This window comes from Branchiostoma lanceolatum, chromosome 2, assembly GCF_035083965.1.
Source record: "Branchiostoma lanceolatum isolate klBraLanc5 chromosome 2, klBraLanc5.hap2, whole genome shotgun sequence".
NCBI classification, from domain to species: Eukaryota; Metazoa; Chordata; class Leptocardii; order Amphioxiformes; family Branchiostomatidae; genus Branchiostoma; species Branchiostoma lanceolatum.
Genome location: NC_089723.1, coordinates 20,661,433 through 20,676,493, shown reverse-complemented (window position 1 = coordinate 20,676,493; position 15,061 = coordinate 20,661,433). Strand labels below are relative to the sequence as shown.

General features: G+C 42.1%; 1 protein-coding gene across 1 annotated transcript; it reads right to left on the bottom strand.

The window, feature by feature from the left end:
- Positions 1–2,442: 2,442 nt before the first annotated feature.
- LOC136427855 (betaine--homocysteine S-methyltransferase 1-like) lies at positions 2,443–14,870 on the bottom strand. The gene is made up of 8 exons (XM_066417047.1): positions 14,736–14,870; positions 10,623–10,773; positions 8,882–9,000; positions 8,254–8,445; positions 5,827–5,974; positions 5,051–5,233; positions 4,141–4,372; positions 2,443–3,779 (listed from the first exon to the last, which is right to left on the bottom strand). Exons 1-8 carry the CDS (start codon positions 14,742–14,744, stop codon positions 3,614–3,616), a joined length of 1,200 nt encoding a protein of 399 aa, XP_066273144.1. The 5' UTR covers positions 14,745–14,870; the 3' UTR covers positions 2,443–3,613.
- Between the last annotated feature and the right edge of the window lie 191 nt (positions 14,871–15,061).

Sequence of the window (15,061 nt, the reverse complement as noted above, 5' to 3'; positions counted from 1 at the left end):
AAGGACATGCCTATTTTACTGGGTGAACGGTGTTCAGTACCTAGAATTGGCATGTTTTCCTCTATGAGGATGGTGTTCAGCACCATGGATAGGCATGTTAATCTGTATGTGGATGGTGTTCAGCACTCGGGACAGATATGTTTATCTGCACGTTGATGGTGATCAGAACCAGGGACAGGTCTATATTCCTGTGTGTGAATGGTGTTCTGCATCCGGCATTTGCATGTTTATCTGTGTGTGGCTGGTGTTCCGCACCATGGACAGTCATGCTTATTCTTATGTTGATAGTCTTCAACACCAGGGACAGGCCTATTTCCCCGTGTGTGAATGGTGTTCAGCACCTGGCATGTTTACCTGGATGGTGTTAAGCATCATTTTCAGGTAGCTATAGATTTACCTGTATATGGATGGTGTTCAGCACCAGGGACAGGTCTATTTTCCAATTTGTGGATGACATTCAGAATCAGGGACGAGCCAGTCCCAGCGTCATAGCAGTTTTGAGCCCAGTTCATGATGGGTTTCAAGAACGTACCTTTCTGACAAAATACCACCACTCAATGGTTTCATGTTGACATCAAGTGCAGTCTGTTTCTGGGACGTCAGTTGTGTGCGTTCAAGTTCAGACAGACTTGTTATTTCCGCAGACCACGCAGAGTTCGAGTGATGGGAAAAGAGAGACTCATCAGGATGGATTGCACTCTGTGGACGCCCGAAGCGGTTCTCTCTAGATCTCCCGTTAACGTCGTGACTGTCAGGCGAGGGGGTGGAGGATTACTCGAGTCTTGAGAGGGTTCTCAAGTAGTCTGACAGTCTCCGCTGTTTTATTCCGCGGCCAGACAAACTCAAGTACTTTGTAAACCGGTTTTTGTACGTATTTTTGGCACGCTCTACAATAACACTTATGGCCAAGATCCACCGATTATACCAGAAGATTGGAGAAGCTACGACACAAACTGAGTCTAACACTCTTCAATCATTCAGTTGTACTTTCTAGTCACAAACTGTTCTGCATCAATCTGTGCGTGTTGCCTTTCACAGAACGTAGGGGAGGCTAAGTCTAGTCAGGTGAGATTGTATATGTATATATATTATTATATATAATCTTTATGGTAAATTGTATCCGGCTATTGTTACTGTAAATGCATTTAAGTTCGCGTGGTTTCTATTTCGCGGTAGGGAGAAAATGGAGTGTTTGTAGGGGTTTAAGTTCGCGTTTGAAACAATAGTAGTGCTTCAGTCATAAGTTTTCGCGGTGGTTTTAAGTTGGGGCTTAAAGTTTAAAATCTTCAATCTTCAAAAGGGGTTACGTTGGTATGGTCTTCCTGTGGTTCACCAATGCACATGTGGGCGGAAGACGCCCGCTTCAAACTAGATGTTACCTGACTGGAACGGAACTGAGAGGAACTCGAGCAGCTACCAAGGGCCTAATCAACCGTTTCTTCCAGCGAATCATTCATTATGGGATGTCATTTTTACAGGATGACATTGAAAAATACTTGACATTGACAAATATGAGCACGACTTCCTGAGAAACGCGACTTCAATGAGGGGAAGTACTGTAAATCGTCGAATATTTGCGGTGATATTACACGAGGTATTTGCAGTGATCTTTTCCATTGCGTTATTAGTTTGTTTTGGCTTAGCGGGTAAAACGCGTTGATGCATGTCACACCAGTATTACACAGTAAGTACAAGGTGCGTAAGACCGGACTGCAAGGTTTGGTCCTCTCACACCGAGATTGACCCCTACTCTTGTCGATAAGTGTGGTGGGATCTTAAACGATGCGTGGCCCTCCTCAAACACGGGACCTTTGTTTTGCCTTTAAGAGTATCACACCAGTATTATACAGTAAGTACAAGGTGCGTAAGACCGGACTGCAAGGTTTGGTCCTCTCACACCGAGATTGACCCCTACTCTTGTCGATAAGTGTGGTGGGATCTTAAACGATGCGTGGCCCTCCTCAAACACGGGACCTTTGTTTTGCCTTTAAGAGTATCACACCAGTATTATACAGTAAGTACAAGGTGCCTAAGACCGGACTGCAAGGTTTGGTCCTCTCACACCGAGACTGACCCCTACTCTTGTCGATAAGTGTGGTGGGATCTTTAACGTGCTCGACGTGTGGCCCTCCTTAAACACGGGACCTCCAGGTTTACTCATCCGAAAGGGACGTCCCTAACCAAAGCTAGGTACTCATTTTCACCAGAGTCGAGTGAGGTGTAGACTGTCTCTCCCAAGGACGCAACATTGGGGCATGCAAGAAATTCGCACCAAGAATCCTTAGACTCTAAGTCAACAACCCTAACCACATGGACACCTTACCAACAGTTGTTTCCCACCACTTTCGTCTCCTTCCTACTGCGAGACTAAGTCCAATCAAACTTAAATCAATTTAAAGTATTCATTAAGTCAGGCTTAATAGTCACAAGTGCAACTTGAGATCCACAACCGTATTTGTTTATTCTATTAATCATGAACACTACAATATATTCAAGAATAAACTTCCATCAGAAAAATATCATCCAGAATCACGATTCCGTTTAACGCGAATCCACAACTCACTGTGCGCAAATAGAGCAAACACAGCAAAATAAAGTTTTTGTACAGAGCACTATTCATACAGATGCTTGTCCAGAAAACGGGTAAGTACTGTGTGAACTTATATTACGTCTTTGGCGCTTCTTTCTACATGTAAGAGGTACTCATGTAAGAGGTACTCATTTAACGTGCACTTATTGCTCAAAATCTGTAATGTAGAATCCTAAGTATGTTTTTGACAATTCAGCAGCAGTGCTTTTCTGCAACAACGTACTGTGACATCTCCTCACATCTGTATGTGCTATCCCAAACATTGGCAGTGTACTATTGAAACATTTTACCTGTCCTGTCTAGTCTAAACTTTTATGTTCACTATCGAAACATCTGTAACATATCATCTCTAAAACATCCAGTCCTTAGAAATTACTTTTGACTTAGTCAACCTTGTTTGTTTGATTTATTCAACCTTATTTTTTTACCACTCTTAATTACTAATGTCCACAATGCTACTTGAATTGCAGTTTCTGTATTTCAATTCCAGGATCAAAGATGAATTGTCAGATGGATATGTGTGTGTTTTGTGCATCAGCTTTTTTCTTTCAAACTGTGGATTTTTGAAAAATACTGGCAGTTGTGAACACTCTTTTCCCATACATATACAGAACCTCCTTTGCAATAATTCATCATATATTTATGATTACCCCATAGCTTTTCAGAAAATAGAGACCTCCTTAAAAATATGAACTTAAGTCTGCAGTATTTTTGTCTTCTTTGGTTTAAGTCTTACTACAAACTACAAATAATTAAACAATTGGATTGTTCCAAGCATCCAAAATAGAATGCCCCTCAAAAGACATAGGGTTAAGTGAAACGTGGGAATCTACAGTGTTTCTGTTCTCATTAAAAGATGTACTATGTCTGCAGTGTTTCTGTCTACTTTGGTTTAAGTCTTACTAAAAATTACTTAATATAAGTTTGGATTGTTTCTAGCATCCAAAAATAGAATGCCCCTTTAAAGACATAAGGTTAAGTGACACTTTGGAATCTGTTTCCTTTTCCGCGCTGTTTCAGTTCTCATTTTGCTGCCAGTTGTTTGATCTCGTCTTCCGTAGTGGCATCTGTCTTCTGTTTGAGCATGTCGTGGCCAGCTGTGACCCCCCAGTTATCGGGTTTGGAGCAGGAGGAGGAGAAGGGACGTCCGCTGGCGGGCTTCAGGTTCTCCCAGTACTCACGACGGGCCCTGAGAACAACAGGATAAATATATGTTTTTTTTATTTCTACAACACGTTTTGTCCTCAGATTTGGAATCTAAAATTGACAGTCTTTAATGTACAAGCTATACTGCTATACCCAGGTAACTATGTTCAGAATACGAAATCAAGCTTTTTTTGTGTAATTTGTAAGTTTCCTTTTTTCTATTTTCAAAGTAAGACAATACAGTCTTGACATTTAAGATGTCGACTGAGTGTTGTTCTTGTAATATCATGTAATGCTCCTGTAATATCATTTCAATAGCTTTAGACCCATGGAATCTGTCACCTTATTTCAGAACTTGCCAGGTCATCAACAAACCCTGTTAGAGGCTTTTGAACTGTCTTTACCTGGCACGGACCCACGGCTTCGTGTGCAGACGCAGACCCAGTCCCCACTGGTCGTGTTTCTGGGAACCTTCCGGCAGGAACCCTCCCCTCTCCTTGCTGAGCTCCTCGCTTACTGCCCTGATGTGGTACGGCTCGAATCCACAGCAGCCGCCGATGTACCGGATCCCGATCTCGTAGGCCTCCCGGGCGAACTTCATGATCTCCCAGCGGCTACAGATGCGTGGTTCCAAAGCTGTGAGGACAGAGATCAGTGCATCAGAGATTTACAGAATCAATCATATTACATCATTACATGACATGACTAGGACTATTGTGCACACACAACTACAACTTAAGTGCCTATGTAGCAAGAAGAGCTACATGTAGGAACATCATAGCATTAATATATCATCAATAATACATACTATCTTTCCATATGGAGGAGACATAATTCTATGAGCATTAACATACTAACAAGAAACATCATAAAATGTATCTTCAATTGACCCAAAGGGAGTGAAGTATTGTTCTAATACACAATGACATGTTGCTCATCAGCACTGATACTTTTGTCTGTGGGACTGGAAAAGTTGCAATGCACTATGGATAAAGGGGTGAAGACTGCCATCTCTTATCGTGTTGTCCCTAACAGAGGATATATAAACCATAGACAAGTGAAATGTGTTCATGTGTGGCGATTTACCATGAATCCCTGTTTGCTAGCACCAGGAGTCATGAATGCGAGTGACTGCACCATCAGGTAGGAACGAAAGTCTGCCTTACCCAGGACAGCATTCATAAGTAGACCTAATTCTTACTAGTAAACTGTGACTTACCGAAGGGGAACTCTGGCAGGTCAACGAAACCCTGTTTGCTAGCAAGGACAGCATTCATAAGTAAACCTAATTTTTACTAGTAAACTGTGACTTACCGAAGGGGAACTCTGGCAGGTCGATGAATCCCTGTTTGCTAGCATCAGGAGTCATGAATGCGAGCGGCTGCACCATCAGGTAGGGATGGAGGTCTGCCTTGTCAAGCGCAGCCTTCATCTTCCTCATGCCCTCCAGGCACACGAACGGGTCGAAGTGGCAGTTGATGCCCACGATGTCCGCTCCTGGAGTCAAAGGCATCAATCATTTCAGATATTTTGTGGGGATGTTGCTTATATCATGAGAATGGCCGTGAGATAACAAATCAGAGCTAGCTCCATCTCTAAAGGAAGATTTTTTAAATCCCCACTAGTTTCAATCCGCACATTCAAGAATATTACATGTCCTCGATCATAGGCTTTGTAAATAGATTAAGTCCAATTCCTAGATAAAGACTAAGCAATTCTACATGGATGAAAAGTTTCCAAGAAGAGCAACACTGGCTGTTAAATATGCCATCTGCTATCTGAATCTTCTACAGCACCCTTTGGCAAAACACATCAGCTTTGCTGGCATGTGGCAGCCACTGTCTACATGTATATCTCACTGTCATATCTCACTCCAATTGCTGCACACGGAAAGCTACTTTATATTACTGTAAGTGCAGAAATTTGTGTGGTGGTTTTATGTTCGAGGTTTTTACAGTGACCTCTTCAATGCAAACTTAAAACCACAGCATATACTCTATATTCTACAGACTGCGAGTTACAATAACTGCATTTAAGTCCGGACCTGCTTTCTTAAAAGCAGTTACAGTAACTATTCTGATGACACCCACCGGCCCTGGCCATGCGCACAGCGCACTCTCCGGCGGACACCCCGTGCATGTCTCCCTCCGGCCCGATGCACATGTTGGCTGCCACCGGCTTCCCGGTCTCCTTCAACACCTCGATGGCCCATTCCACTTCTTCCACATGCTCGTAGTACTGAAACGGCAGGATATTCCAGTCATCAGTCCTGTAGGCATGATCCTTATATGTATGTGCTAAAATGTCACATAATTGCATGTGACAACGGTATATGTACCTACGTACAGATGACACTTCCTCCACATGTTCAAAGCACTGAAACTGCATTTTTTCATGCAAAAATGCTACAAACATGTCATTTGCAAATGTCAACAGTATGCATTTCATAGCTTCTTCCATACTTTCAGAATCGACACAAGTGTTGCAATTCATCCTTTATGTACTATCAGTGTTCTCGCCAGCCTGAAATTTTTACCCGTCATTTCAATTTTCCTGTCGGGAAGAACATATCGAGCGCCGAAGGCGCGAGGCGTCGCGCCGGAGGCGTGACCATCCTAGGGGGGTCCGGGGGTATTCTCCCCCTGAAAATTTTGGAATCTAGACCCTCTGAAACGCTATTTCCTGCATTTTGAGGGGCAAATTTCTTGGTAGAGTAAGCTTAGTTTAATGACATCTCTTTCGGTGAAAAATTACACAAGGGTTTCAGGCTTAATTTTTGGGGGAGGCGTGCCGTCGATCATCGCGATAAGATCGAATGTTCACACACAAGCTACATTTCTATGTTGTATACAATCGACGAAGAAAAGAAAATCAAGCACAACAAAACTTTATTAAGTATCTACGTCCTACAAAAAATACACACAGAATAAGTCGGTAAAATTAAAATTTTTCAACACTTGTCCCGTATGCTCCCTGTAATCATTGAACATAATGAGGAATTTGACACCCTACTTTGAGAAAGAACGCCATAAAGACGTCCATTTTTTCCCCCATGTTTTCCACGGTTAATTTCTCCGGTAACTGCACTGAATGTCTTCAAAAGTTGTCGATTCAAGCCTTCCAACAGCCGCTTCGTCGTGCGATCCTTGCGATTCCCGCCATTCCTCTAACATCTCGCAAATTCACGCTTAGCTGAAATCACGCGAGTAGAGAGACTCGCATGTCATTGGTCGGTATTTCTTGACGCGACGGAGACGACGCACTGTGATTGGTGGAATAGAATATCTGACGCCTGTTTACCATTTCTTACGGGAAGAAAGCGCATTCAACTCAGCCGCCGCGGCTTGAAACTTTAATAATGTTTTACAGATTACAGAAAGCCTAGCTATAGGAATATTTCTGAATTTTTAGGCTTCTTTGATAACAATAACTGACGGTGAGCCGAGATGGACAAAACAGAAATAAACGTCAGCCCGATGCGACCAGCCAAAACTGTGGGGAGGGCGGCGCATGACGCCGAGTTTTCGGCGGCCACCAAATATCCACCACGGCGCTCTTTGTCGCCGGCGGGCATTTGAAATGATCTAGATCGCCCTCGTCGCGAACTGCCGGTGATCCTCTGGAGTTTTTGCAAAATTCTAAACTCTGTCTAAATATCTTTACACACCGATATTTGTCCATTAAAAATGACGGGTTGGGCAAAAATTTTGTCCGTCATGAGCGACAAAAACCCGTCAAATGACGGGAGGACGGGCGCTGGCTAGAACACTGTGTACTATATATGGCAAAAGTATACATTTACAGATATATTTGTTTTGTGCTCTCAGCAGAGCTTGCTACCTGTGCTATACTTCACTGGTCCAAGTGTCTGTACATTTGCATTCAAATCATGTCAAACAATTTGCAAATGGCAGGAGTACACATGTAGAGATGGCACTTTCCCTAAATGCTCGAAGCCCTGAAAAACCAGAACCTACGCGTCATTTCACCAAGTGTGTAAGTGTGCATGCAGTGTTCAGATATCATCCAGGTTGCACATGGCTACAGCACACGTGTTGAAGAGATTCAATTAAATGTAGTTGTCAGTGACGCATGAGCTACTTATCAAGGACCAATTAAATCAGCCTTGCCACACTTGGGAGTTGAAATCACACCGTTCAGGTACAGAAATTAACACTGAAGAGCTCATTTCAAAGAGCTAAACTCTTAAGCTATCTTGTTTCTGATGCAAGCAGAAGTCATGCATTGCATAAATTGAAAAGCACTTCAAATTTGGAAACGTGACTAAGTGTATGTTGAGCAAACTGAAAAATGTTTTACCGCAAGCTACTTCTTTGGGTACAGCTTAATATGATATGCTCTATGTAGGGGTCCTTAAAATAACAATCAACAATAACTTGCACTTCGTAAAACAAACCAAATGGTACAAAAATCTACAATGTATAGTCAAACCTGCCCAAGAAAACCACTCAGGGGACAGATAAAATCCGAGACACTGGGGGGAGTAAAGTACCTACCTCAGCCAGCAGGAAGTCAATGTTGTTGGCGATGAAAATCTTGATCTGCTTGCGAAACTCGGCCTGGACAGCCTCCTTCCCTTTCCCACTCAGGTAGGTCGGGGTCTGTGAAATGCCGCCAGCTACGAGACATCCTCCCTCGTTGGCTACCTCCTTGGCTAGGTCGCATGCCGCTTGGTTGATTTTGGCACCCTTTTGCAAAAGAAAAAGCTATCATACTGAACCAGAAAATATATGGTTGTCAATGTGATTAAGCTTCTTTGTTCAACATACCACAGGGAGATGTCTCTTTTTTTCAGCTAACAGTTACTAGAGATTAAAGGTGCTTTCAAAGTATAACATGGTACCATTACCAAATCAAACTCTTCTATACATCTAAGGTTAGATATCCAAGATATGCCAAATGAAAGTTACTCAAGCAACTGGATAAAATTCTGAATGTTGTATTCTCTTCTTTGAGAATTGAATTGTTTGATAGCTGTCATTTGGCAAACGCTCATATACTTTCCTTGTAAAAAAGAGTCTTGACTAACTGTTCTGGTACTGAGTAACATCACAATACATTACCAAAGGTGTTTCTTTAGCAAAGTACATACAAAACTGTCAGGAAACCATTAGATCTACATACTGTGTGAGTCTTGTTGGCTTGGTTCCCACGGTTGTCCAGCTTGTCGTCGCTGGCATAGAAGGTGAACGTCTGACAGACGTCCGCGCCAGCACGGACAAACTCACGGTGCAGCTGGCGAACTGTCAACGCAACAGAGAAGAAAATGTTCAAGCCACCATCTATACCGCACAATGAACCACACTGCAAGTTCTTTCTCGAAAACACTGGGTTTACAAGTCCTGATAAAACGGTCTATAATCAGTTAAGACTTGCAGCTACCTTGCCTCAGAGTTTGACGTACTTACCCAAACTGCCGAATATGTCACAAACTCCCCCTTTTCCTGAGAAGAGATCTTCAACGTTATAAGTCTATGTAACTACTCTGTGCAAAGATACGTGAGCAACTTAAGATATATGTACAATCGTCAGTCTACGTCGTCTTTGCTGTAAGAGAGTAGAAAGTCCTGGTGAAACAGAGGATATCGTTACCCCAACACACTACCTCCAACAAGAGGGTAGCTTATACCTTTCTTACTCTGCTGATCTCACGGACATCGTATTTGGCAACGAATTTGGGCAGACTGCTACGGAACTACAGCCGCCATTCCATCAGAGGGTTTTGGAAGTTAACCCCATCAAAGAATCCCAAAGTCAAAACCCAATTTTCAAAAAAGGAGAAGCACAATCACTTCCTCTTATTCTCAAAACACTGCAAGTTGAGAAAGTTTCACTTGCCATCCCTGTTCCATGTTAGTTATTGCAAGGGAGGGATAGAGCCCTTCACCCTGTATTCCCATCAAGTATCCCTTGATTGGTGATTCAGTAAGTCTCTTCAACTTGGAGTCTCTTCTTAACCGTCCCACCACAGGCCCTGGTCAGTGCTTGATGTGCTTTTTGCTGAAAAAACAAGCAAAGAAATTTTTGTCTTGAATGCAGGCCTCCAGATGCTCTCTGTAGTCTCGTAGCACTGGTGTTGAAAGCTGTCATCCCTCAGTCTCCCTAGACTGCTGATGTAGGTTCAGTTCTGAAAAAAAGCCCAACTAGCCAACACACCCAATTCATTCAAGAAAGGACAAAAAACGTAAAGGAAAAGAGAACATTACATTAAGAATACCTATTGTACCTTTCATTTCAAATACTTCATCATAACTACTAACCTAGTAACAAGTTGTAAATGTCTGCATATCATCAGGCAAATATAAATACATTGTTAAACGTCAGCAACACCACTGCCAAGCCTTCAAAGGTGCAAAAGCATGCAGTATTCTAGTCGTAAGCAATCTAGATTTTGGATAAAAGGTTTTGAAATTTCAGTCTACCCATCAGAGAATTGAACCCTGATTTGCATGCTGTGGTAGGGGTTGCAGTTTCTCTTAGGGAATGTAAGTTGTCAGTCCCACGTTATAAACAAAAGCCACACCTTCAGCACGTTTCTCAGAAATTTTAAGAGAATATTTTGGCATGCTAAAAGTAAAAGATGTAAAACCGCACAGTTCCCAACTCACACCACAGCTTGCTCTTACCAACCAAATCTGAGCTGCACATCCTACAAACTACCACATGACAAAACACAGCAGTTCTCTATGAAGTACATGTGGTGGTTTACTGGTTATACAGCTCAGATTCACCAAGAAGTGCCAACTGAACAGTAAGTTCTCAAAGCAATAGCTATAAGTCTTAGAATGCTATTCGATTTCACCAGAATCATGCTACAAACCACATGCCTGAAGTTAAACAACACAAGTCGGTTGTTTTTACTTACCAGCCTCAGGGTGCTCGACTGTTGCCTCTGGCGTCCACGGACCCGCCTTCACGTAGCCACGCTTCTCCAGGGCGAAGACGAAGCCACCGTCTCCCACCACGACCCCATCCCGCAGCCTCTCCAGAACACCCTTCTTCGGAGCTCCATTTGTCTGGGATGAATCACAGAGAAGACTTTCTTAATCATGTTTTAGTTGGGAATCACGGCTCTAAACATTGTTTTTCTGGATCCTGCCAACTAAAGAACTCCAGGTTCCAAGCCTATAGTTTGCAGCTGGCAAAGTTGTTGAAATTTTTCTGTTATCTTATCTCAAAACTTTTCTGCAATTTGCATATTACCAGTGGGCACCTGCTTAAGACACCAGGAGGGCTGAGTACTAGTATATCATACAAGGTGTGTGTCAATCTATTTTATTTTTGATGATAGTAGTCTTTGGATGTGTGCACTGATGCCACCTTGCAACTCTTATGCCAACTGCAGCTGAAAATGGCCCCTCAAATAATACTACAGACGAAGCCACTTAATTGCACCTCGGATAAACGCACCTTCCATTTAATTGCACCGAATCTCAAAATCCCAAACCGGTTCCCATTCACTGCATTGTTAGTAACTCCGCATATCTGCACCGCGCATCCCAAAATCCCAAAACCAATGCCGGATAACTGCACCATTTTTTTTCAAAAATCCTCGACAAGTTAACTGAAAAGGTGCGCTAAAATCGGCAAACGCGGTACTATGAGCCGATACCTGCAGGCGTAAAGGCGCAATACCGCCAATATGTTTAAAACTGTTTTAGAGTAGAGTAGAGTAGAATTTGAATTTAGTAGTTTTGAGTAAAAAAAGAAGGCGGTCTCCATTGACAGTTACGTTCGGATAGGAATCGTATGGGAGGTCCCGGGCGGGTCACCCGTAATCAGTAACCAAGTTTTAGTTTCAATTCCTAGTTTCATGGCGGTACATGATTTACGTAAATGGACAACTGCACCCTACGTAATGTAACACAGAAACTGTTATCCCATGAGTGGCATGTTTCAGAATGCCTCCCCTGTAACATTACGTGTGTTGTAATGCGGTAGATCGAATGGAAAAATTTAAAAAATGCAAAATCACAACAGGTTCGTAGTCATTTCTTTTTTTTTTTCATCAAAGGGTCAATAAATAAAGTTAATAACTGAATAATGTCGTCTGTATCCTTTGTGCTAGTGTTTCTGACTAACAATACACCCCCTTGCCCATGGTGGTGCGGTCCAGCTGGGCATTTCGCATAATTGCACCAGCCGGATAATTGCACCAAAAACGCTGACAAATGGGTGGTGCAGTTAAGCGGATTCTACTGTAGTAGTCCTTGATGATTTAGACTTGACTGACCAGAAAAAAAGTGGAGTTTTAACTGGAGAGAAGAAATATCAGTACCACCTGATGACAACACAAGCTAAACACTATTGTTCACTATGGCATTTCCAATTCTGTAACAGGCTTTAAGTTTGTAGGGATTTGATTTCGTGGTTGGGAAAAAATGGAGTGTTTGCAGGGGTTTTAAATTCACAGTTGAAACAATACAAGTGCTACAATCACCAAACATTTTTGGCACCGGTTTTAAGTGGCGGTGAAATGGTCACCACGAAAACTGCGAACATTAAGTCTCTGCAAACATTTCCCCTTTTACGGTAGCCTGTAAAATGATCCTACACTAATTTGCTGCCACCGCACAATTGTGTTTGCTCCACCGCCTCAGTGTAACAATTTTGCTGTCACGGCACAATGGCATTTGTCCCATTGTTCAGCCACTTGGAGCAAACAAGTCTTTATCTTTCATTGCAAACAATGCTCTGGATAGAACTGGTCTAAGCTAGTTCACGGAAAAGGCCTCCCACTCAGCAGTATTGTAATGTACACTGTTCCAATGAGGTTTCTTGGCATAAAGTGGTATCCAAGACAAAAAGGTTAATCAGCAACAAGAGACTTAGTTTAATGCTCCAGTGAGAAAAATGCTCCACAGAAGACCTTGGACAAAAAAGAACAGTATGTTGGATAACGCCCATTTAAATGAGTTTTACCTAATCACGTTAATTTTCTTTCACATGGTGCCATGCTGTCCTTTTACATTGGATGGGAAATTACTTTTTGCTCTAAAGTTTTCTTTTAACTAAGCTGATAGAAAGTCCACCGAGGATCATTTGCACAGATGCCACCTTGCAACTACCGCAAATTAAAAACCACGCGAACTTAAATACATTTACAGTAACCAAGGACATTATATAGGACAAGGACACTATATAATGTCCTTGCAGTAACAGATGGTTTGAAGGTCAACAGTCAAGAGTGGTGACAAAGAATGGGGAGGGGTAAGAGTTCAGAGACACAACCCTAACCAAAACCATGACATCCAAAGTAATAGACCAATCAAAATGCAAAATAAAAACATAATAATGAAAATATTTGAATGAGGGACACGCTATCATTGGTCGAACTGCTAATTGCCATGCTATCATTGGTTAAACAGCTTATTGTGATGGATTTCTTCAGCCACCATTGCAAAATCTGCTGTTGTGAAGCAAAGCATTAATTTGGATTGGTCAATTGAATATCAAGACGAGTAATGTGAAATGGACACTCAATTCATGTTAAACAAGGACAACAACAACAACAATCCCACATCTTTGCCATGCCTATTTTGATGGCTAATCGAGACTAATTAGAAAAGGTTCTCAAAGCAGGATCATCCCAGGGTCTTCTTTATCTTATTGAAAAATTAGGATGACAGAAAAGGGGTGTTGTTAGACAAATTGTGGAATGGTGATGAAAATGGGTGAACACATTTCAACTGACAATGAAGAAGACGGGCATAGGGTACCAATAGGTTTGGGAAAAAGAATAGTGCCTAATACAGGAACAAAAACTCTGATGTAAATCTATATTTAAACATGTAACCCGAGAAGCCATGTGGCTGATTTATTTACTGGGTCGTACTGACTAAATACTCTCCAAACAGAGGTTTCGCTCCAGCTTGTTTTTGACGTCTTTATAGCCGTTTTAATCGGGCTTTCTTTTTTTTAATATTTTTTTTTTGTTCAGCCAAACTAACAAAAAGAAAACTTGACAAAATATATCATAGAAAGCCCGATAAAAACGCATAAAAGAGGGGGAGTGAAGCAAAGCGTCACCTGATAAAACGAATGCCTCAAAAACTGGTCCTAGCCGGTTCCCAAAGACAACACCAAACAACAACCGATAAAATCATGATGGATCAATAACATGTGCCTCTCCATTCAAATTTCAGGTCTTTATCTAAGCATTCCTGACTTTTAGACCTTCTTTTGTCATGTTCATACTTCTATTTTTCAGTTCACCCAAGGTTCTTCCGTCCCTCAAAATTCGTGGACAGAAGTTGTTTTGTTGCAAAACGCAAAGCCCGCATTGAACCATAGCCCTGGGCTGAAAACTTGGGTGTGGTTGAAAATTCCAAAAGAAGGCGGTTTAACATTATGCTTTCGATCCAAATGAGACCGCGAAAATAGCGATCAAGGCTAAATACAAGACAAGACAAGATTTGTTGCCCGCCAAACTTTATTTTTACGCAATGGGGTCACACCCGGCAAGGTCAAAACAAATTGCTCAAAATCCGATGGAATACCGCGCAAAACTTACTTACAAACATGTAAGAAAACGCACTTCAGACGATGAGACTTTATTTTGAGAGAAGTTTATGATGAATTCGTCGGTGAAAACAAATTATCTTACTTGAAAATTCAAGGATTTGCATAGCGATTCGGTTCGGCGAGCGCGGAAAAAACTAAGCAAAAGCGAAAGCAGCCAACGCAAGCAGAGAATGCAGCACAAAGGAAATGGATCAAAACAAACGACTACTAAAAAATACAGAACAATAACTATTATAATTCAACGGATGACGCTATAAATAATCAAAGAATGTAGCGGTACAAATTCATACCAAGGGCACCCAAATTCCCGCCGACGAACCGGCTCAAACCAGTGCGCCCGGCCGGCCGGAGGACTCCGGGCGCCGGCCACGACTTCAAACGCCTATGGTCAAGTCCATGCCCCAATAAACAACGCTACCGCAAGCCTACTTTATAATCTGACAGGAAATATTACCTCCGACATGTTCTTGCGGTTGTGTGGATAAATGTGAGCGAAGTTGAAAATTGGTCCCGCGGGATCAAACTTGCACCACGTCCTTTTCTCAGAGATGACGAAGTCGAAAACACAGAAACCCTGAAGTGAGCCAAGGACATAACAACAACAACGTAATATATGCAAATTAGATTTTCTCACCTCTGATTGGCTGTCCATAAGGCACCGCCTACATTCCCTACGTCACACCGCGGGAAAAAATAGCTGATGGCTGTTCTGTTTATCTTTTTTACTCCGCACATAGAGAAACTGTTTACAGATTTTATCAATGTTTCAGCTATATCAGA